The sequence below is a fragment of the Felis catus genome, chromosome A1, assembly GCF_018350175.1.
Source record: "Felis catus isolate Fca126 chromosome A1, F.catus_Fca126_mat1.0, whole genome shotgun sequence".
Classification (NCBI taxonomy): Eukaryota; Metazoa; Chordata; class Mammalia; order Carnivora; family Felidae; genus Felis; species Felis catus.
In genome coordinates this window covers 14,480,968-14,505,734 of record NC_058368.1, presented here as the reverse complement: position 1 = coordinate 14,505,734, position 24,767 = coordinate 14,480,968, and the positions used below count along the sequence as shown (strand labels likewise).

At 36.6% G+C, this 24,767-nt stretch overlaps 1 protein-coding gene across 12 annotated transcripts in view; it reads right to left on the bottom strand.

Annotated features, from left to right (window-relative positions):
- NBEA (neurobeachin) overlaps positions 1-24,767 on the bottom strand; it is a 684,640-nt gene that overhangs the window by 66,157 nt on the left and 593,716 nt on the right. For all 12 annotated transcript variants that reach the window (XM_023250717.2, XM_023250724.2, XM_011286341.4 and 9 more), the window contains 2 exons: positions 20,657-20,797; positions 10,362-10,481 (listed from right to left, as the gene is read on the bottom strand). In XM_023250717.2, coding sequence (XP_023106485.1) covers positions 10,362-10,481; positions 20,657-20,797 — 261 coding nt within the window. The remainder of the gene's footprint in view (positions 1-10,361; positions 10,482-20,656; positions 20,798-24,767) is intronic.

Below are 24,767 nucleotides of genomic sequence, written 5' to 3'. Positions count from 1 at the left end.
CATAAATTAATGTACATTTTCAGTGAACTGTATGTAAAAGGGGAAACTGAGAAGCGGCTGAAAAAAAAAAACTAACAGGTAAACAAACATCCTATTTGCAAATCGTGATACAGTTTAGTTAGTGGGTAACACAAGAGCTAAACACTGATTCAGAAATATTCTATCAGCAATGACTAATCAGCTGATTTCTGGACTGGGTACACACTGATGGTGTATATTATATTGCTTTGAAGGAGCAATCTGGTAAAGGTGTGTGATCACTGATTAGAAGGTAGAAGCAAAGCATCATTACCATTCTCATTGGTCTGTATGCAATCAGAAGTGCATAATCATGATGATCTGATGTTTCTAAAATGCAAAGGTTGAAACTCTGTCCTCTATGCTGGCATTAGGAGGCGGAGTCTTTGGAAGGTAATTAGAATTAGATGTGGAGCCCTCAGGAATGGGAGTAGTGTCCTGAAAGGGGTCTTGAGGGAGCCTGTCTCTTGGCCACGTGAAGACACAGCAAGACAATGCCTGTCTGTGAAGCAGGAAGCAGGTGCTCACCAGACACTGAACCTGATCATGTGGGCACCTTAGCTTTGGACCTCCAGCCTCTACAACTGTGAGAAATACATTTCTGTTCTTTATAAGTTCCCTAGCTTATGGTAAAAATATAGCTGCCAGAGCTGACCAAAACAATAATTATTAACTTCTCATTTCAATGCATTAAGGTAAAGCTTAACGATATTCTTTTGACCTTACTCTCGCAGTTTGGGAAAACACGGACAATTAGTAAAGGATGTAGAAAAAGTTAAGAATATGGCTGTTTGGGCATTACCCATTCTTTCTCTGACATGGAACAGCAATAGCGTTCCAAAAGGGGGAAAAGAATGTAAGATCACGCAGTCGCTCTCTCTGCAGGGTGATTTATATGTAGTAGGCTCACATAAGTCAGGGATTTCCCTTACTGCCTTTCATCAGTTATTTGTGTTCATGTCTTATCTCCAGAACTAGACTATATAAGCTTCCTTGAGGACAGAGAGATATAGCCACATGGATAAAGCAACATAAATTTATTTTTTATTTAAACAGCCCAAAGAGTCTTAATTTATCTTCACCTGTCTTGGTGCTTCGTAATGTTTTCCAAATATATTATTTCCATTTTTCCCCCCTGTGGTTTAGGGTCACATAAACTGTCTGGTTATTATTAACCTATTTACCACTATAATACTATTTTCCTGAATGTCATTAAACTAGATTCACAAAGGCAACAAAGCCCTAGGATTTTATATTAATAAAAGTTTGGGCAAAGCAGCTTTTCAAGCCTGATATTACAAGGTTTATACTTTGTTGATCCCTCGTAGCTCTTGGTGTTATACTTTACATGTAGCAGGTGCTCATTAAATATTAAGCTATTGATGAAGATATTAGGTAAAGTTATTTTAATATCACTAGAAATCTTCTGGGGAATATGCAGATGGTTGGAGGAATGCCTCAAGATTGGAAAGGAGCCAGTGAAGGACTTTATTATATAAAAGAAGAAGGATGAACCCCCAAAATAACATTTGTACCCTTTGAGGGGCAATGTTTGCAGCTTAGAAAACATGATCTTGCTTAGCTTAGTTATGTATAAGAGGTTTAGCAGCATAAAAGTGTTCACTTTAAAATACAGAAAAATTTCATTGTAAAGTTGCTGACAAAATTGTACCCCAAATACAGAAGTGGAAGAAACAAGACCTACTTCATTTTAATTTAAACTCTCTGGCATAAGAAGGGGCTAAAAGCTGGCTGCCACCAAGGAGAAGCAGCGAAGCAGGGCCAAGAAAGTTCTGCCCTGATGGTTACACAGGAAGTCAGGAGGACGAGTTCAGTATTTCATCAGGAACATTCAGGGAAGGCAAGGCCAGTTATATGAAAAGGTAGCATTACTAGGGCCTTCCAGATGATCCTTCCAGACCATCCCTTCAAGAAGGCCATGTCCTCCACTCCAGTCCTCATCTGAACCATCAGACTGTGATCACTAATTAGGGTGTTCACTGAGATGCTGGACTAAGCTGTTAGAAGCCTGATTTGAGGGTTTGAAGAGTGGAAGAAATGCTTTCAGATTTTGAATAGAGGGAACAGCCACAAACAGACACATTTTTAAGGCAGATATAAAGAAATTCCTGGAGCTCAGCTTAATTGCGAGGCCCCTAAAAGCTTCAAAAGACCAGAGCTATATGTGACTGAGCCTGAAGTCCTGAGCTGGGGAGGTTTGGGGATTTTTGTTTGTTTGTTTGTTTGTTTGTTTTCCCGAAGAGGAAGGTAGAGAGTGAACTCACGAAGTCTAGGAAGAAGTTGCTAAAGCAGCAGAGTGAGTGTAAATGTTTATGTCTCCATTTAATTTTTAATTTTTAAAATTAAAAGACTAAAAAAAACCTTGTTTCAAATAGCATTTTAAAATGTAATGTTAGCATATAAATGCAGGACAATAGTATATAATTTATATTCATGTGTATATAATTTAGAAGGTTTGATTATTAAAAAAGAAAAACCTAAAGAATAAGAAGAGTTTCATCTCTGAGACTCAGCTGTTATATCCAAGAAGATGGCCATGATTGTATCTTGGCTTCAAGACAAGAAATCAGCTGAAATGTTACCTCTGGTCGTTCAATCTTAAAACAGCAGGCAGAATTTATTTGTACCATACTATATCTTGGTACTGTTCTAAGTGCTTTACGTATATTTTCTTAATCTTGGCAAAATTTCATGAGATAGGCATTCCCATTCTTCCCACTTTTTAGACATGAAAACTGAGGCAAAGAGAAGGTAAGTAATTTGCTAATGATTACAGTGGAAATAGGTGGTAAAGCCAGAAATCAAAATCAAACACTTTAAATCCAGGGTCTCTGCTCATATATTCTCTATTTTGCCTTCTGAAGCAGCAACCCAGTCATTCTGTAGGGACTTCATTCTGTTTTGATTTTCTGCATAGCGATGCTGATTTTCTTTATATATATATGTGCATATATATATATATATATATATATATATATATATATATATATACAGCTCCTGTGTCCCACTATACTGGGACTCCCATGACGGTAGGAATCATTGTCCAGTTTGCTCTCTGGTTCACACCACTCAGTTGGTAGGAATGGTGCCTAGTACATAATAGATACTCAATACAAATGTGCGAGATAAAAAAAATGAATCAATTATTGCTATATGTTTATCATCTCCTGAATTTCAGGCATGAAAGAGTGATAAAAACAATATTGAAGGCCTGGTTTTCAGGCTGTGTTGGTTAATGCAGGGGTACTTAGGATGACCAGTTAGTTGAAGATAAGGGGGAAAAGGGGTGGGCAGGCAGTTTGGGGATTATCTTTTCTTCTAGCAAGGAAGTGTTACTTTATGTGCATCAGGATCAAGTAGATCTGAGTCTAAATCTGGACTTCCTGCTAGCTTGGGTAAGTTTCTTAACCTTTTGGAAAAAAAATCAGTTTCTTCAATATGCAAAATTGTGATGATAATAGTAATTAACTCACAGGGTAGATGTGAGGATTAAATGGGGACAGTGTGTAAAACAATGCATTTAATAGCTTTATGCAAAATATATTATAGAGACTATTTATTCTATCAACTTTTTTTCCATGCAGATCAAAAATATTGCTGCTGAGTTTGCCCCAGTACCAAAGCACATACTGTAACCAGTAACAAAGCTGTCACTTTGGGTGTTTGTTTGAATGCATACCTATGTAGACAATTCAGATGACTAAAATGTTTTTATCAAACATACAATCTTGTATCTTACCTACTAGCCTAATCAGACATATTTTCATAAGTTATTTGCACTTCAGATTTTTGCTTTGTCTAAATGCACGATCAGATTGAACTGAACGGTATAAACCAAACTAGAACTTCTAACTTCTTAAAATTAGTTGCTTGTAGAACTTTTTCAAAGACCTCTCCATGTCCTCTGTGTCCTCTTTGGCATTTCCACTTTCCCATTCATCCCATAAAGTGGTAGGAGTCTACTTTTTCTCCCTTGGAATATGGGCAGGCACATTTCGACACACAGAATGTGAAAAAATGACACTGTAGGGCTTCTAGAGAACCCTAAGACCTCAGAGGCCCTGTAACTTCTGTTTTTATCCACTTAGAAGCTGACCATCACAGAAAGTAGTGTGGCCCCCTTGCTGGAGTGATCGTAGAAAGGGACAGACATGTGTGGACAGTCCGAGCTATTCCAGCAAGCTCAGATGGGCGACGGAATATGTGCGTGAAGCCACGATGGGTTCTGTGGCCCGGCCCTTTCCCTCCAGCTGTTGCCGGGGAGCACAGCGGTGAGCAATCCTTGCTGGGCCTTAACTCCAAATGCATAACTGTCAACAAATAAATACTTGCTGTGGTTTTAAAACGAAGTTTTGGGGTGCTTTTTTCCACAGTAATAGATAATGGAGACTGAAATTGATGCCTGGGAGTGGAGTGCGAAGTAATAAAAACTCAAACATGGCACTGGCATCAGGACCGGGAAGGAGACAGAGGCTGCGAAGGCCGTGAGGAGACTGGGTAGAGTCTGGAAGATCAATCAGCAAGCAGAAGAAAAGCAACCGGTGTTACATGGTGGTGGAAAATTAACAAGACTGTTTCTTGCAATAATTTCAAAAATAAGAGAAAAAGTATCTAATGAACTTGTGCTCTGGTTTAGGAGATTTGCAGGCAGAATGCTGAAAGTGGCCACTGGCTTCTTTGAATGGTCTATGGATAAGGTATTCTGAGCTAAGGAAGAAACAGCTCAGTTTTAAAGCAATATTTAGGGGAGATATAAGGGCCTAGGACAATGTATTCTGATGCCAAAAGATTCTCAAAATAAGAAACAGGTTCAGAACAAAGGTCCATTACAAAGTGCTGCAAATCAAATATGGCCAGAGGGGAAAGGGCGTGGCTGTATCCCACCTTATACCCGAGCTCAGCAAAATTCAAGGTGGTGGAGTGTAGACCAATTAATTCAGCTACACAGAGGGATTCTAAGGATCTTAAGGGCATTATAAATAGCATCTTAACTCATGTGCAGAAGTAGAAAGGATCCTATCTCAAAATGAGTTTTGAGTGAAAGCTTTTTCCTAATAATGAACTATAATTTGATATATACCAAGTGCACAGAATTTTAAAGGAGGCTGAAGGTGACCTGGTCCCAACTTTCTATAATCATTTAGAGAAAGCCACTGAGCTGCAAACAAGGGCTATCTCTTATGGAAAAGAAAACTGATTCAGAGGGCGAAGCCAAGGTCCCAGAGGACCCATCCCCACAGTCTAGGAAACTGACCACACGTGCCTGGCTGCAATCCCTATGAACCAGCCACTGCTATCTAACTCCCACATCCCCTCCTTTGGAACAGAGTCTGTTGAGTTTCACCTGTTTCTGACTCACCATCATATGCTGAGTGTACATGGGACAGAAAAGCTGTATTTCTAGTTTCCAGGTATCCTAATTAGGAATTTCTCCACCTTATCTGTATCTGGACCTAATATAGACCATGAGATACGAGATTTTGAGCCTGATGTAGCTAACAAGCTGATTATATTTTGCATTTAGGAGGAATGTGAACTGTGATCAGAGAGAGGACCTTAGTAGACTGTTTGCAGAGATGGTCACAAAAATCCTTCTAACCACCATGTCTTCTTGTAATGTGACTTCACTACTTATCTCACCAGGAAGCAAAGTTCATTTGGGCTCGTCCTGTGACTTGTTTTGACCAACAGAATGCTATAGGGGTAACACTAAGTGACTTTTTTTATTTTTAAGTTTATTTATTTATTTTGAAAGAGAGAGAGAGAAAGAGAGAGAGAGAGAGAAAGAGAGAGAGAGAGAGACAGTGCAAGTGGGGGAGGGGCAGAGAGAGGGGAGTGTAGAGAGAACCCCAAGCAGGCTCCATGCTGTCAGCACAGAACCCAACATGAGGCTTGAACTCAGGAACCATGAGATCATGACCTGACCTGAAATCAAGAGTTGGACGCTTAACTGACTGAGTCACCCAGGTGCCCCAACACTATTGGAGTTTTAAGCCCTAGGCATGAAGTAGCCTTGCAGTTCCCATTTTTTTCAACCTTTTGGTAGCAACCCCCATGAAAAAAAGTGTGATTTTCTTAGAAAGACTATGTAAAGAAAGAGGACCAGCCAGGCCCTAGTGTTCCAGCCATTCTTGCTAAAGCAACAGATAAGTGAGTAAAGTCAGCTTGAATCCTCCAGACCTAGACAAGCCACCCTAGTTGACCCCAGGTGAACCAGAGACAAGCTGTACATGATGAACCCTATTCTGACTGCAGAACTCTGGGGAAATAAAGGGTTGTAAGTTTTTTTTTTAAGGCACTAAGGTTTGGGGTGTTTTGTTACACAGCAATAAATGATTAAAGTAAACCTTGATGGTCCAATTATCCCAAACTAGTTAAAGCGGTTGGATGTGGTTATATGATCATATGCAGGAAAATCACGGCAGCCTGCTATCCAATGAATACACACTGCAAAGAACTGAATAGACCTCCGTGCTACTTCTGGCTTCCTCCTTCCCCACTGTGTGAACTTAGGCAAGCCACTTAATATCTCTGAACCTTCTTTACAAAATGAGAATCATGATAGCTATTTCACAGGGATGTTTTGAAGACTGTGTCAAATAACTAACCAAGAAGCATGTTTAAAAACTATGGAGAACCATTCGAAAAGAATGAACTCTACTATCGTAACTTCTAAGTGTGCTCCTTCAGAGGTACTTTCGGCACTATCTTGCCTACTTCACATAAAGGCTCTTCTGTTTACTCTCGTCCCCTTGATAGGTTTCTGTTAATCAGCTTCTCTTTAAGGAAAGAGTCCAAGTAGCTTAAGATTTCCTAAATGAAAAACAGTACAGAAAGACACCAAATATTACTCAAGAAATGGCAAGATGAATATTATAACAGGCATTATGTGTCTGTAAATGTGATTTCTGGTTTATTTTAACAGCTACACTAAAGCCCCGTGGTACAGTTAATAGTGTTATATGCATTCTGTCAATAATAAGAAAATATCCTCAAACACAATTTCTAATTTACAAGCTTATGACAAGTTCAAGCTGCTGAGAAATTGGACTTGAAAGTATGTCTTAGAGTGATAGAAGACCACTATTAACACTATCATAATTGTATACCTATTGCATCAAATCTGACATTTCAGTTTAATATATTTTGCTGAGAGAGCATACCATTATATGGCTTCCTAGAGAAATCAAATCCAACCCAGACGTTTTCACTTTTCTAATATAATTCACTGCAAGGTTTTAAAGCTGCCATCTCTTTTTTCCCTTTTTTTCAAAAGATTGATGCCCTGGCATCCGTTAATTCCACAAGAGCTCATAATGGGTCAATGAGTCAGTGGTGAGCACCTCCATTAACTGTATTAATTTACACTATGTCACCTTAATGACATTTTGTCACAGCTACCTTTTCTGACATCTACATAGCTATTCAAAAGTAATATAACAACTTTTGAAGGCATTAAGGAATCTTAGTGTAAGAACTCCAGTAAGTTGAATGTCAGTGTTACCACGACTACTATAGAAAAGGGAAATAAAATAAATAAATAAAAAACTAACTAGTCTGACTTAACTCAGGGGAACTGGCTCCTGAAAGGTCACTTCACCAACACTCCATCTCTGCCCAGCTTGTATTCATTATCACAGGAAGAGAATGATCTTAATAAAGAGAGACAGAATAAAGCCATCTACTCTATTCTAGTTCTTTCTTAAACGATTATCTAAGTAAATACAGCAGACATACTTTTCTTCACAAATGGAACTGCAGTTCCTTAAATTTATATCCAATGCTTTATTTAACAGCTTGGGGATAAGAAATCAAAAGCTTAGGTTTTTAACACCCAGTTAGAAAAGCTATTATTGCTCTTGGTAACATATTCTTCCCTGCTAAATGAAGTATTATTTTAGAGGGAAAAAAATACTGTGCGCTTTGATCAGTGTATTTAAACATGAATGTAGAAAACCTCAAGTTACTACAAGTATTGCCAAAAAACTTCTCTAATTTTTCCTTGATGAGGACCCTCAAACTCTGACAGCTATAAATGGAAAGACTGATACATTTGGACACACACACACACACACACACACACACACTTGAAATACAGCACAACAAAAAGACTGAGAAAACATACTTGTAATGCAACTTGATGCAATTTCAAAGATCTTTTTCAAATCAATAAGAAAAAGACATATGACCCAACTGAAAAATGGGAAAAGACTGGAGTAAGTTTACAGGTCAATAAATATATGCAAAATCCTCAGTTTCAGTCATAATTAATGACATGCAAGCCCAAACAAAGACAACTCTATTTTCACTCGCTGGATTAGCAAAAATTACACCATTTATTAAAATAGTGATGAGGGGGGCTGTGGGGAAGGAGGCATCCTCACATACTGCTCTAGGGAGTGAACTACCAACTCTGTGAATAATGCTTTGGCAATATCTTTCCAAGTTAAAAGTGTGTATAGCCATTTAGCCATTAGTAGAAATTAGCCTTTACATATATACCCAAAGTTCATCAAGATGACTTTGCAAGGCTGTTTACTACAGCCTTGTGTTTAACAGTAACAATCAGAGAGAAAGACAAGCTATCTATAAACAGGAGATTGTCAAAATAAATTATTGTGTATGTGCGCAATGTGCAGCCTTTAAAAAGAAAGGATCTATATGGAAAGATATTCAAGGTACACCTATCATAAAGTATGAAAGGGAATGGAAGATGGGAAAATCCATGCAATGTCAACCTGGGGAAATGAGCTTGTTATGAACTAATTAAGTCCAGGGTTGGGGGAATAGGTCCTGTTTGTATTCAGCACAGCTGCTTGAGGATAAAAAAAGAGAAAAACCTCCCCAGATAGTGATGGCCACTATCATTGGTGATGTGACCCCCAGGAACCAAAGCAACACAATGGTAACAAAATGTATGCATTTCTTAAAAGTTCTACAACAGGAATGTGCCGGGAGAAATCCTAGCAGTTTTAAGAGGGAAGAGCCTGGTATGAACATTGGTCATCAGAGACTGACCTGTAACTTGGTGAGATATTTTTGGTGATAAGAAGCATCAATAAAGTTCTCAGGATAGAAAATAAGTCTAAAACTATGTAAATTAGAGTGATTAACTGATCTGTGAGTAGGTTTGTAGGGGTAGATCTTTGAATTAGGCTGAAAAGCCAATTTTCTTTTTTGTGATGATGTCTAATAAGAGTGAGCAGGCATTTTCACGTGAAAAATCTGATACAATGTGGATACAGCTCTGAATTATCTTTGATAGCAATAAACAAAATGTATGGATTAGCTACACACTTGTTAGATCCATTTTGTTTGTTTTCCACTTTTGAAAAGAACTGAGCAAAGTTGTACTCATCCAGTTTTCTTACAGTTCCATAAGGTTGTAATTGCCTTGTTAAAAATGTTTGCAATAGATAAGCAAAAATATGAAAATTTTGACTTTAGTTCACTGCCTTTTGTTGGATTAAGACCTTAAGTGTAATAATACCATAATATTTTTTTTTATCTAACAATATGAGTGGCAGTGGCAGTGATGGGGAAAAATCTGCCTTGAAGAAAGAGGGCTTAGGATAAGAAACACATATACCTATGCAATAACCTGACCATATCTCATTATCAGAGAAAAAAATGAGAGAACAAATGTATTTTATTGTTTTGAATACAACCTTTTTTTTTCTTAAACAAAAGCCTATGTAAATGAATAACAAATCTTTGTATTTAACAATAGTTAAGTAGTACCAACTGTAAAATTACTCTGCTCCCTGGCTGTTCCTCAGTATCGTGTGTGTGTTGGTTTAATCTAATGTGTATTGTTGCATAGTATCCCCAGGCACAGTCAAGTAAAAGCTAAGGCTGTACAGAAAAGCCTACATTTTAAATGGGTCTTGTCATTAATGCTTTATTAATTGCCCCAGGCTACATAAACCCAAAGCTGGGCAAGCTATAACAATATGACACATTAAGGTCAAATCCAATTCCTGCTGTGTTTTATGGAATGGGCCAAATATTGAGTTAACAGCAGGAAAAGCAATTTATGGCCTCTTCTTTCCATCTCCAGATTATTCGATCTAAATTAGATAGGAATTTTTTGAAATAACGAAAATACCTTAACTGAATAACATAAATGAATTCTGAATCATTTTCTGTGATGCTCATGATCATTTCCTCTCGTTTCCTTTGAGGTTAGATGTGCCACATGATTTTAAAATACGACGGAAGAAAACTGTAGTATAAAATGTCTTATAGAGCCAATTAAATTAAAAAAGCAAGATTTCAGCCCTTTTGAAATTAAATTAGTATCAACAAATAAAAGAGCCTACCTTTACATCAGAAGTATCTCTCTGACTGGTTCTCCATGACCTTGCAACCGATGAGAAGGTTCGATCTGGATGGTCAAATTTTCCATCATTTGCATTGAGGAAGAAGGTTGTGAAAGGTTCCTGAGCAAAAAGAAGAATCAGGAATTTGACCCTTCTGAACACAACTGGCCTTGTTCCACCCGAAATAAAATATGACTGTCTTTGAAACCCTCACGAGGTCGGAACAGTGCAGGGACCTGGAAAGATGCCTACATCCAGGAGTCAGGAGGTACCTGTCTGGGCCTGACTGGGCTGCTGAGGCACTTGTCACAAAATGTCAGTCCATTTTGCTTCTTGGGCTTCAGTCTTCTGACCCATAAGATGATGGAATACTAGTGCTCTATGATTTAATGATGAATGACTTTGCATTATTATTAGTTTATAACTCTGAATTTCTTTCTAATAACGAAGGCCATACATAATAAGAAAACCACTCTGGCACTGTTCACTGCACTGTGGAATTGGGTAGGGAATGGCCACCTTAGATTACCTATGAAAGTCCACTAAAGTACTTGTACAACATTACGGTCTGATGATCTTTTTTAAAATGCAAAGTTCTGCTTAAAATCCTCCAATGGCTTAGGAGAAAGTCTAAAACTATTCAGTTTGTCTTAAAAGGTCCTGAATGATCTGGAAAATTATCTTTCCTCTTCCTTTCTTCACATTCTAAGGTTGTGCCACATTGCTCTCACTTCCTGTCCCTTGTAGGTGATGTCTCCTCTGCCTGGTACCAATTTATTCCTTTCCCTCACCATCCTTACTTGACTAAGTTCTCTCTATCCTTTATGTCTCAGCCAAGATGTCATTTTCTCCTGACTTTCCTTGATTTGCCAAGATCTCCAGTATGAAAATACAGGTTGTATGAATATAGGTTGTATGAAAATATACAACCTATATTTTCTAAATACATCACTGGAACACTTGTCACACTATTTTTAAGTGATTTGTAACTTGTCTATCACCCCCTCCCCCACATGAACAGATTCTATATCTGTCATGTTCACTGTTTTATCTCCAACACTTAGAACAATTCCTGGTACACAGAAGTTGCTCAGTGTATAACCTGGCAAAGAAATGAATGAAATAAAATTAAGTGCAAATAAGACTAGATAAACTCGAGTCCTTTCGGTATTGTGTCATTATTACCTCACAAAAACACAGTGTCTGCCACCCAGTACATGTTCCCATGGCAGAAAACCTAGGGATAACTATCCACAGTCCTAATCATTTAATTGTAATGTTTTTTTGTGTGTAGTTTTTGTGTTGGGAGAAAGACATTATTTCTGATGTCATTAAATTTGTTTCTGAAATTTATTTTTTTTATTTTATCTTAATGTTTATTTGTTTTTGAGAGACAGAGGGAGACAGAGCATGAGCATGGGAGGGTTAGAGAGAGAGGGAGACACAGAATCCGAAGCAGGCTCCAGGCTCTGAGCTGTCAGCACAGAGCCTGACGTGGGGCCCGAACCCACGAACCGTGAGATCATGACCTGAGCCGAAGTCAGATGCTTAACCGACTGAGCCACCCAGGCACCCATTTCTGAATTTTAAAAGATTAAATGACATTCATTCTTACCAAGGCTTTCTTAGTTTTAACTACAGGTATAACACAGATAAATATACATTTCTTTTTCTGTGGTTTGATTCTTTCTTAAGTCTAGGAGGAATGACATATCACCCCTAGGTTCAATAATGCTAAGAAACCTCCACAACATTTTCCTAAACAGTTATTTTTCTTTAACATATAATCCCTCTTAATTCTTGTATGTCTACAAAGCATGACTTTGCCCCTTTGAACGTCTCTTGTTGCCGTTAGCTGTAAGGCAACAGCTACAAACACTCATTTTCCTCAGTCTCCTCCTGAAATTTAGTGTGGCTAGATGTCATCAGTGTTATAAGTTTGTAACATATCAGGAATATTTTATGTTCAGTATTGGATGATAGAAAAGTATGATCAAAGATATTGGATGAAGAATGATACAACAATAAATAGAGGAAGGTATTACTGATTCACCTGTAAATCAGATAGGCATGCAGGAAGTCCGTATTGCTGTTTAAGATTTTAAGTGACATGAAAGACAAATTGATGTCACTGAAATTAAGTTAGGAAGAAAAATTTTTTGAGATGACCTTCACTAATTAATTTGCTTTGTAGATTTTTAACTCACTATTAAACATTAGGTAATTAATGTGGTGTAGCTTATCACTAAATTACATTAATTAAAGTAGGGATCAAAACAAGTCTAGAAGTAGCAATGGTAAACGGAATGAAAAATGACAGGTCTAAATCTGAATCTTGGTGGAACACACCATTTCCTTCTTTTAGGCAAGTTATTTAACCTTACGTAGCGATGTTAAATAACTATGCTTCGGTTCCTTCATCTGTGTTAATTGGGAAGGACAACACCTTGGGGATAATTATGGGAATTAAATACAATGAGATAATATTGGGAAAGCTTGGAGTGGCTCACCTGACACAGAGTTATAAAAATGACAACAGCTGTATGCACCGTGTCGAGTATTCACTGCTGGGCCTCATACCAGACCGCCAGTTCACCAGACAACCTGACCAGACTCTTAGTGCCTTAGGCCTCATTCATCTCTGCATCCTTAGCACCAAGTATTGTGCTTGGCTCATGGTTTGTGTTTCATAAATGTTTCTTCAGGGGCACCTGGATGGCTCAAGCGTCAGGCTGTTGATCACGGCTCAGGTCATGATCTCTCGGTTCACGGGATGGAGCCCCACTTTGGGCTCCTGCTGACAGTGTGGAGCCTGCTTGGGATTCTCGGTCTCCCTCTCTCTCTGCCCTTCCCCTGCTCTCTTTCTCTATATCTCTCAAGATATAAATAGGGGCACCCGAGAGACTTAGTCGGTTGAGCGCCCAACTTTGGCTTAGGTCATGGTCTCGCCGTTTGTGAGTTCGAGTCCCTCATCAGGCTCTCTGCTGTCAGTGCAGAGCCTGCTTGGGATCCTCTGTCCCCCTCTCTCTCTACCCTTCCTCTGCTCGCTTGCTCTCTCTCAGAAATAAATATAAAAAAAAAAGATTATAAAAAAAGTAACTTCAGAATCCACTTCTTCATTATTCTAGGATGCCAATGTAAGGTACTTTTATTTTTTTGTTTTTCTCTGTGGGTCATAGGCAGGGATTAATTTACAGGGATGGGACTCGTCTCTACAATTTTTAACCTATTACACTGAAGTGGGCGAAGACCCATTCATACGTGCAAAACCTTACTTTTTATCATCAGCCACTAAAAGCTGATCTCTATCCTGACATAAATGATAAAGTCCTTCCTGGTTTTCAAACCTTAACAAAGGTATGTCAAGAATAGCCCAGATGGGCATAGCAAAAAGAAACATGAAATTAGAGAATTACTTTTGTTTCTGGTCATGAAGTCTATGAAACTGGTGGCACCCAAAAGCGGAGAATACTGAATGCCACATTCCACAGTTTTAAGTAGCTTTAAAAAAGATCTGATTAACAACTGTTTTAGGGTCACATAGTACATTACTGACAAATATTGTCATTATTCCTGAAGGCCTCCAGCTGCAACAGTGGTCGAGTACGAATAGAAATTGATAACCTATTTGTTTCTAAGTGAGTATTGATCTTTCAAGCTCTGATTACCGTGGAGATTACCTTTTCCCATGTGTTTCCTTATTATGTTCAAGGCACAGTGGAAGGCTTTTCTTTTTCCATTTAGGCTAACATAGAGGATTAAGTGGTATATGAAGCTTAAGAAACTTTTATACTTTTTCACCTAATATGCTGATTTGACCATTTTCCACATATACATTACCACAGTAGATGATTTATCATTATACTAGAAAAGCTTTCTGTTTGCAAGATGTACAAATGAATAAATATTAAGTAGAAATTTCAGAAATTAAAATGCTGGCATTTCTTGGGCTTTACGAACTTCCTGTTAGGTCCTGCAATACTAATGGTTGATAGCATTCCTCCTTCTCCTAACTACATCTACCCTAAGATCACTTCCTATCTTCCAACACTGCTTTAGTACTAGAAAACCAAACTAGCTAGGCCTGCGCTGGGTAATACCTGTCCCACTGAATTTTATCATCACTTTTATCCCCTGCAAAGATACTACTAACAACCTTTCTTGCCTTTCAATGATTACAGACTGATCAATTCCATACTGGGCAATCTAACTCTGTTCCCCTGTTTCTCTTCTCTTCACTCAACCCCTTTATTTTCTGTCTTCTATAATATTTGCTCCATAATCTCGTAGGTCTTTTCTTAAGTCCCTCTCCCCTGTACCTGCCTTCTTTTCCTTCCTTTCATTTCAAGCAAATCCCATTCATGGGTAATGGGCAGGGTTTGGTACATAACTATACCAAAGAAGAGGTGTATATCTTGAAGTGACACAAAGCATAATAAAAATCAAAGGGAAGGGAAATAAGAGGTACTGAGCACCCTTCTGTCCTCAGCACTGTATTATCTCAGTTAATTCAGTCCTCGTGATTATCCTTCAGAGTAGGTATAATGGTTCCCATTTTACATTTGAGAAATTCAGCATTACATTCCAGGAAATGGAGGAACCGTTATTTGTATGGTGCATTGTTTAACTCTACACGTTTATTTTCTCACATTGCTTTCAAATGAATCTAGATGTATCTTTTAGAATCTTCAAAAAGACTCTTGTAACTAACCTACGTACTTATTATAAATCAGGCGTTTGGTTAAAAATTCCAAATCTTTATGGAGCTTCCTCAAAAAGTTATTAATAGGACTATAATATGACCCAACTATTCTATTTCTGGGTATTTGTCTAAAGAATACAAAGAGACCAATTTGCAAAGATACATGTACTCGTATGTTCATTGTAGTATTATAATTTACAATAATGAAGACATGGAAACTACTTAAGTGTCCATTGACAGATGTGTGCATAAGGAAGTTGAGGTACATTTACACAGTAGACTACTACTCAGCTATAAAAATGAATGAAATCTTGCCCTTTGTAATAATATGGATAGACCTTGAGTGTATTACATGCTAAGCAAAGTAAATCAGATAAGGAAGGACAAAGATTTCACTCATATGGAACCTACAAGCAAAACAAATGAACACACGAAATAAAACAAAAACAAATTCGTAGATACAAAGAACAGACTAGTGGTTCCCAGTGGGGAAAGGGTTTGGGTGGTGGGTGAAATGGGTGAAGAGGGTCAACTGTGTGGTGGTGGATGGTAACTAGACTATGTAGGGAACACAGATGTCAAATCATAAAGGTGTATACCTGAAACTTACATAACAATATATTCAGTAGCATTATCTTTTGGTTTTAATTACAATACCTGCAAAAGTGTTTCCACTATTTCTTCACTAGAAAGATACACTTTTAAAGATATAGTATGGTGTGAACAGGCTCTTGGGTAGGCTTTCCAAAAAAAACCATAATTTATTTTTAAAAGTCCCAAATTCCAAACAACTAATTTATAAGTGAACTTTTTTTGCACAACCTATTCAACTTCCTTAAAGATTATGATTAAATATTAGACAAATGAGATTTGAATATGTAGGTGGAATATAGTGAATTTGGAAGGTGAATAGGTTACTGAGGGATGTAAAGGTCAGAGAGTAAGATTTAATTACTTTTGTGTATATGTTATACACTATATGTTCAGGGTAAGATTTAAAGTAAAAACATTCCAAGTTAAGTGTGCCTTTTATGCTGGTTAGTATCTGGGGAAACTCCAAACTCCACCATAATAGTTAATTCATCATTTGCCCAATGGCTGCTATCAAGGAATAAGCTTTACAGAGTCTGGTAATTCAGACAAGTGACTTCACTGTTAGTTTGTCTAAAATAATATTTTAAATTTAAAGTAATGAGATATGTAGTTGATTAGCATCTTAAAGCAGTTATTATCATTGTTGTACTCAATAAACTGATTGAAACAAATAATGAGTTTAATGACTTTGGGTCCAAAAGACTTGAAAGGTAAAGGGCAAATACTTTCACCTGTGTTTTGTTTTTTTGAACAAAGTCTTAGCGACATGAATCTTAATGCATTTTCTACTTCTTAAACTCCATGGGATAGGAGTGAGGAAACCACAATTCCCTGGGCCATTAGGTTAAACACTTACTAAGCTATTAGACCAGGATACTTCTATTTGTAACAGCGTGACATAAGATGTGTCAGCTAAATGAGTCCCCGTAAAAGCAGTCCTATAGATCTGTTCTGTCCAATACAGTAGGCATTTGCAACATGTGACTCCTGAGTACCTGAACTATGGCTCGTTCAAACTGAATGTGCTCTAAATATAAAAGACATTCTGGATTTCAAAGACTTAGTAGCCCCCAAAAGTAAAATATATCATTAAAAATTTTTATGTTGGTTAAGTGTTGAAATTATAACACTTTGAATATACTGGGTTAACAAATATGTTTGTTAAAATTAATTTCACCTATTTCTTTTTACTCTTAAATGTGGCTACTAAAAATTTCAAATTACATAAGTGACTTGCATTCTATTTCCACGGTGCAGCACTATTATAGGTAATGCTAGAAGAGGATGTGTAGAATGAATGTGCATAGAATTTCTGCCATACTCTTGTACAGATTCAAATTTGTACTCCATTTCACTGGAATAATAAATCAATTCAAGGATGAATTATCATTTATGTCTTGAGGAAGTATTTAGCTTTATTAGAGATACAAGATTGTTAACTTAAACCAAGCTATTGATAGCAAGTATTTTTACAGATTCACACAAATAAGTCTTCTAAATCTGGCTTCAGTCTAATTCGATCACACAGAAACCACCAAATACCAATTTATATATTTCAAAATAATATCACATATATAATCTCAATTAAATCTCAAACAACCCAGTTGAAATGTTCTTTCTGAAATGATTCCTGATTTTTTTTTTTTATCACCAAAATACCTGAGAAAGGTGTCTTACTCTCCTTATGGCAGTGGCTCACTACAGCAATGACTGTCCCTGATGGAACCCAAGGTGATATGAAAAGACCTCCCAGGATGAATACCTCTGGTTTCACTGCTTTCTAAAAACTTCCTTTTCTAACAGTTTTGGAAGTCCCTTTGAGAATGAACTCTATGAAGCCAAATACACAGGAGGTATATCTCAAGGGTTGCTTAAGCCCCAGTATCCCTTTTCTTGCTCTGTAGAGGGAATTCTAAGCAGCAAATATAACTTTAACTTTACTGACACACTTTTACTCTAGGTTTTTTTTTTTAACCCCTTTGCTGATATTTTTATTATAACATTTGTAACATGCACTGCTAATCAGTAATTTCCCACTGGTGGTGGTAATGACTGAGAATTTGGTTTCATGGTCTCACCATTTGGTGATCAGAGAATTTATTAGCCTTTTTGTTTTCTGGTCTGCCTATTTGTGAGCCCAAATCAAATAAGAACATATTTTATGTCCCTTGTAAAGGACACCAGCTCCTTGAAATCTTGACTGGTAATTTTTTGTGTTTCTGTGTTTTGTTTTGACCTGTGGCTGACATTACAGGATAGAAGCTATAAGTCCTCAATATATTTGTGTGTCTGTAATTCAGAAAAGCCTTTAACTCTTGTGTGAGTGTGAAGTATTTCCCTACATCTGGAGTGTATTAAAAAATGATTACAACCCATAAAGCAAGGTACTCTGTTCTGATTGGTTTATAGGGGTAAATGGGCACCTATTTAAATCTCATATTCCTCAAAAATTAACAGAAAATAAAGAAATAGAAATTGTTATTCTTTAAAAGTGCTAGAGTTAAAAAATATTTCTTAAGAAACTGTTAGCTCAGGAAAAAAAAAAGAAACAGCTCAGAAACATTTTTATAAAAGAATCTGAGTTCACGTAATTAAGGTAAATCTTTAGAAAATTAGACAATACCTTCGGGCTAAAAAAAGTTTTATGTATTTTTCTTTAGTTTATAATTACAGAGTTTTTTTTTAAATTTTTTTTAACGTTTATTTATTTTTGAGACAGAGACAGAGAGAGACAGAGCATGAACGGGGGAGGGGCAGAGAGAGAGGGAGACACAGAATCGGAAGCAGGCTCCAGGCTCTGAGCCATCAGCCCAGAGCCCGACGCGGGGCTCGAACTCCCAGACCGTGAGATCGTGACCTGAGCTGAAGTGGGAGGCTTAACCGACTGAGCCACCCAGGCGCCCCCAGAGTTTATTTTTAAAATAAGATTTGGGTTTATTTTCTCATAGGTTAGTTAAACTTAACTTTTTAAAACTACTCATACTGCTTTAAGATTATAAAAAATATAAAGTTTGTGTTAAGTTAAGCTGAGTCATAATTCTGACAAATCTTTTTTTGTAATAAGAGTAATTACAGCATATTACCTATCAGTGATTTACAAGCTACTTAAAAGATACTCATACTATATTTGTGGTGAGTTCAATTTGTCCCCATAACAGAGAGAATGTTTGAGAAAGACCTCCAAACTAAAGCTGCCATTTAGGCAGAGAAAAAAAAAAATCTTTGAAAATAGAAGATGCGGTTCCAGGTACACACATTTGCATGTAGGCTACTTTACTGATGTGCTTCTGAGGCAAATCTGTCTCATGAAAAAGAGTGGTCTGAGCTATATTTTGGTAAGGAGAGAAGACATTGTTGACTATATTGATTTACAGATTTGGGTTAGCATTCCATAATACTCCTTGGTTGCTTATAGTAAAAAAAAAAAAGGGGGGGGCGCCTGGATGTCTCAGTCAGTTAAGCGTCTGACTTCGGCCCAGGTCATGATCTCACAGTCCATGAGTTCAAGCCTCGCGTCAGGCTCTGTGCTGACAGCTTAGAGCCTGGAGCCATTCTGTGTCTCCCTCTCTCTCTGCCCCTCCCCAGCTCATGCTTGCACTCTATCTTTGTCAAAAATAAACAAACTTAAAAAAATTAAAAAAAAATCAGACCATCTGACTCCAGTAACTGCTCTTAACTAGACGGGATTGAAGAAGGCAAGACAAAAGGCAAGAAGATTTGTTAAGGGCTTCTGCAGTAATCTAGATGAGAAATAATGGGAACTTAAACTAAGGAAATGCCAGGGTTAATAGAGAAAGGAGACTGTGGAGATATTTAGCTGATAGAACCTATCTGATGTGATATCTGATTGGATGCAGCAGGCTGCCAAAACAGATAAAATATCTAGATCATGTTAACTCTGTGAGCGATCACATCATTTATTTAGGTTGGAAATACAGGAAGAACCACAACAGGTTTGTGAGGAGATGAGAAATTCACTTTTGGAAATGGTGTTTATGGTATTATGAGATGTTCAGGTAGAAATATCCAGTAGGCACTTGAAAATAAAGGTTGGGAGCCCAAGAGAAATGCTTGCAATGAAGACAGAAGCTGGAAGTCGTTAGCTTATAATTGAATGGCATAGCCCGAATAAGGTATACAGAAAAATCCTGGGGACCAGAAACACTGAGAAAAAAAATACCTGAGCATGAGACTGGGCAGGGCAGTTAGGATGGTAGGAGATAAACCAGGAGAGGATATTGTCTAAGGAACCATGGAAGGGAAGACTTTCAAGAAGAAGAAAGTGAACAATGATGCCAAATGCTTCATTCAGATAGATCACGGTATGAGATGGGAACCATAACTTGTGACTTCTGCAACAACAATTCAGTGAAGTGATGGGTGTGGAAGCTGAATAGCCAGGTTAAAGACTGAATGAGATGTGATGAGCAGAGATGAGCCTAGCACAATGTAGTTTAGTGGAGGCTGTGTTTACATGTGACTATGCAGGGAGAGAACGTAACTGCAAGGTTGGTGGGGATGGCAAGGAAGCTTGCATGGATGTGCATACGTGTGCATGCATGTTACGTATGTATGTGTATGTGTGCGTGTCTATGTGGGTATGTATTTGAAAGATCAGAGAGACCTTAATGAGTTAGGAGAAATAAAAAAATTACAGAAAGAAGACTTTCAAACATTTAGAAATTGTTCTTGATGTATACTGTCCAAGAAGCAAGACTGAGAGGGCCAGGGGAGAGTGCCAGCTTGCGACCTTCAGTGGACAAAGGAAACAGTGGATATTAAGGATGCACTCCAGGAGTCTGGTTCCTTTTATAACTGGTTTAGGCTTAAGAAGCTCACAATAATCTATCTTCCTAACTCAATTTTGCAAATGAGAAAACTTATTTTCAAAAAGGATTCAGGTCTTGCTAGAGTTTGAAATCTCTCGTTTCTACTTCACTGGTCTCTAACCTTTGTTTAAAACAAATAACAAGTATAGTAATTTAATGAAGATACTCACAATTCGAACAAGCCAGGATAAGGTAGATGTTGCTGTTGAGTAATGTGTATTATAATGGTAGGGGGGGCTTTGATCATCTTCCCATGTCTCATAACGTTCTGCATAAAACACAGCTCTCTTTGGGTTCAAAGCACCGATTGGCTATACAAAGAGAAAAGAAGACTTTCACTTAATACAGTCATATTAAACATTCTATATTATAACTATTTATCCTGAAAGTATTTACCATCCATTCATTTAACCATAGAGCATAAAGAAATTATTTTGTATTATGTTTCATCAAATTTGATTTTTATATTGATTACTTGCTAAAAATCTCTCAGGAGGATGACTTATATGTGCACAGTTTCTGGATTTACAAAAAGTTTCAGCAAACTGGATTACTAGGAATGATCTAGTTTAAACTATCAAGGCAAAACCAATACTTTTAATGTCATTTGCCTGCCTCCGTAACAATAATCATAATAAAAGTCTAGCTTGATCATAGGAAATCCAATGAGGAGAAAGTGAGGAAGTTGACCATGTGATAACCATATTAGAGAAAACCTTATCTTACTAGAGGACCACCCAGATTGTGAAAGATAATAATGACCCATAAGGAAACCCTGTTGGAATGCTAGTTCCATTCTGTTACCATACAAATGAATCATGTATTCTTTTTATTAAGTGAAAGTACAAACCTGATGAAAATAATCCAGACAATTCAGATTCCCTAGAAAGCATTTTGTAAGGTCACTAAGACCTTTCCTATCAGTACCACCACACTCCCAATTATGATGTTAATCCCTATAGTGAAGCTCAGTATCCTGAGCATTACACACACACACACACACACACACACACACACACACACACACACATATTTTTTCAGCAAAGCATGTGTTAATTGGATCATTGTCTCCAACTTCTTGGCACACATAATCATTAAGAATTTCTAGCATATAGTCTTCATGATTTCAAGGAACAAATTGTTTTAGCTTCAGCTTTTGTCTGATTTTGGTTTATGGGACATGGAGTCCATTCTCATGATAGATAATAGCTGCATTATTTTGTTTTAGGATGCATACTATATATATATATACATATATATATGTATATATATATGTGTGTGTATATATATATATACATATATATATATATGTATATATATATATATAGAGAGAGAGAGAGAGAGAGAGAAAAGAAAAGATAAATACTAAGTATAATATAGAACTCCTTTATTCAAAATTTAATATTACTAGTTAACTATGAAGTTCCCCCCAGGGCTTAATTTTAACAAGATAAGTAGTAGAAAATTAGTGTTTCAATGGGACAAATGGTGTTACACAAGAGAGAAAGATTCATTTATGAATTGCTTGTAAGCTTTTTCTTTGGGTCCCAGGGGACTAATTCAAATAACACAATGATGTCAGCAGTTAAAAGTCTGTTAGAATTTCTATAATAAACTCTTACTTGCAATGGCTCTTATCTTTAACATTAAAATTATTTGTAAACTATGTTCATTTTTCTTTAACCTAATTATAACTTAAAGACTAAAACACTTATTAAAAAATTTTTTTAAAACTTTGGTTTAACTTAATTATTCAAAAGATACTAAGAACTTTTGTTTTAATATGTTTCTAAATGTTTGAAGGCTTAAATTTTCTTTGCTAAATTTCACTGTTCATCTCTCAAATCTTTTTACATAGAAATAAAAAGGCTATGTCATTTAAATGTCGTATAAAATATTAATAATATTTAAAACAAATGTGTCATTAATGTTTTGGTAAAAGGGTAATGACTACAGTAGAATGAATGTGAGCTGTAATGGAATTGACATCCTTTTTCATTTAAGATGGCCAACATATTTTATACTTTCCTAGAGGTACAGACGTCTGTTTTTCTAACTCAGTGTTAAAAGTCTATTTTTTCAAAGCATTTAAAATGTTTAATACCTTGTTCTGTCTTGAATATGTTAATGGATCTTTCACACGCATAAAATGTCTGCACGATCTGTAAAGATTGCCATTATTTGAGATTGTTGGTTCTGTAAGACCTCACAAAACCTTCTTGAAAAAGGTAAAAGTCCTTCCTCTAATATTTTCCAGCCTTCTCCTCAACTACTGAAAAAGGGATAAAATAAATATTTACACTTTTAAGTTTACTCAAGTTTCATCCAATGTCACTTTATTGGAATGTTTTAAAGAATAATATTTTGTAGGAAACAGTTGCACAGTATTAAAGTATGTATATGCCTCCCTTAGTAACTTCTTAAAATATGTTTCCAAGTTTGAATTTTCATCTAACACATTTAGGAATGAATTTTATAAAACAAAATGTATATGATCTAATTTGTTCTTGTTATTTATTTATAATTTTGTTCTAATAATCAATTAGCAATAAATCATGTAAAGGAAAAATGCTTCAAAATGTCTGAGAAATGAAAATTTCATCACAGATGACATATTTTCTTATGGGATCCAAACATACAGTGTGTGTGTGTATCTGTCTATCTATCTATCTATCTATCATCTACCTGTCTATAATTACCTACTGACCCATGTATAAGTTGATATGGTGGTAAGTATGTTATCGTTTTAAAATTTGAGCAAATAATGCAATGTCAAAACCATTGGATTTAGCAAACAAATAAGGCAGGAATTCTGGTGAAAAAGTAAAACTTCACTCAATAAAATGTAAATTTTACATTTACAAGTAAATCTATTTTGTAATCTTTTCTCATTTTTACCATAGTAACCATAGCAATTGTTGCCAATTTCCATTTCTCACAAACAGTAGGCTTTTAGGAACAGCCACCTCTATGCCTTTTAGGTGTTTCCATATGAACAGGTTTAATTGAAAGTTTACAACCTGCTATTAGATTTATTATGATTTTGTTCTGGTCAGTTTGTATGCCACAATTTGACGCTGTGACAGATAAAGTGTAGCAGATCGCAGTGCAAAAATGAAAAATAAAAATCCCACTTCTGCAGCACTTTATTCTTATGATCCAGTTTCTCAAACTGCTACAAAGTGTACGTAGCTTGCAAAAAGAACTATTTTCCGTATAAAATTGGTGGAAAATTATACAGGTAACATTACATAAAACACAATTGAATTTAAAATGTTCTTTTTTTTTAAGTTTATTTACTTATTTTGAGAGAGAGAGAGAGAGAGAGCGCGCGCGCGGGCGCGCGCAAGCACACGGGACAGGGGCAGAGATAGAGGGAGAGAGAATCCCAAGCATGCTCCCACTGTCAGTGTGGAGCCAGGCACGGGGGCTCGAACCCACCAACCATGGAGATCAGGACCTGAGCCAAAATCAAGAGTCGGATGCTTAATTGATTAAGCCACCCAGGCACCCCAAAATACAACTGAATTTACCAAAGAAATGGTGTTGAGGATTTTCTCTACTCTATCACTCTATTTCCCCTGTTTGAATATTAAACAGAGACATTTGTCTCAGTCTTAAATACCACAAAAAGCTTTGTTTTCCTGAAAACAAAAAACAAAAAACAAACCTGTGACTTTATTATATGGAGCAAAGATCCTTACAGATGCTCATGGAGATTTATGTTATTAAGGGCTCTGAGAAATACTACTATAAAAAGAATTGGTTAATTTTGTTCATACCAATGTTTCTTTCTTTCTTTCTTTCTTTCTTTCTTTCTTTCTTTCTTTCTTTCTTTCTTTCTTTCTTTCTTTCTTTCTTTCTTTCTTTCTTTCTTTCTTTCTTCTAAAACTTCATCCTTCTTCTTGTTTTTATAATAACTATTAACAGGCAATAGAAGTAGTGCTCCCTGAAAAGTTCTGGCTAGAATCCTTACGGTACGTATTTCTGAGTGCAAACTTTTGCTTTGATTACATTTTCCTATTTTCTTTTCTTTTAGCTTTGACCTATCAATACTTTTCTATCTTTATAAAACCTTACCAGTTTTATGGGACAGGTATATAAATTAAAGAGGTAAAAATGAGTAACAAAGATAATTTAAATAAAAAAACACTAACTGGGTAAATGGTACTCTATGAGGAATAAAAAGAACTTTAGAGAATGTGCGAGTCTGGGCATACAGCTGTATTATGAATAAATGCATCAAAAATAAATGTGGTGCAATTGTAAATGGGATTGATT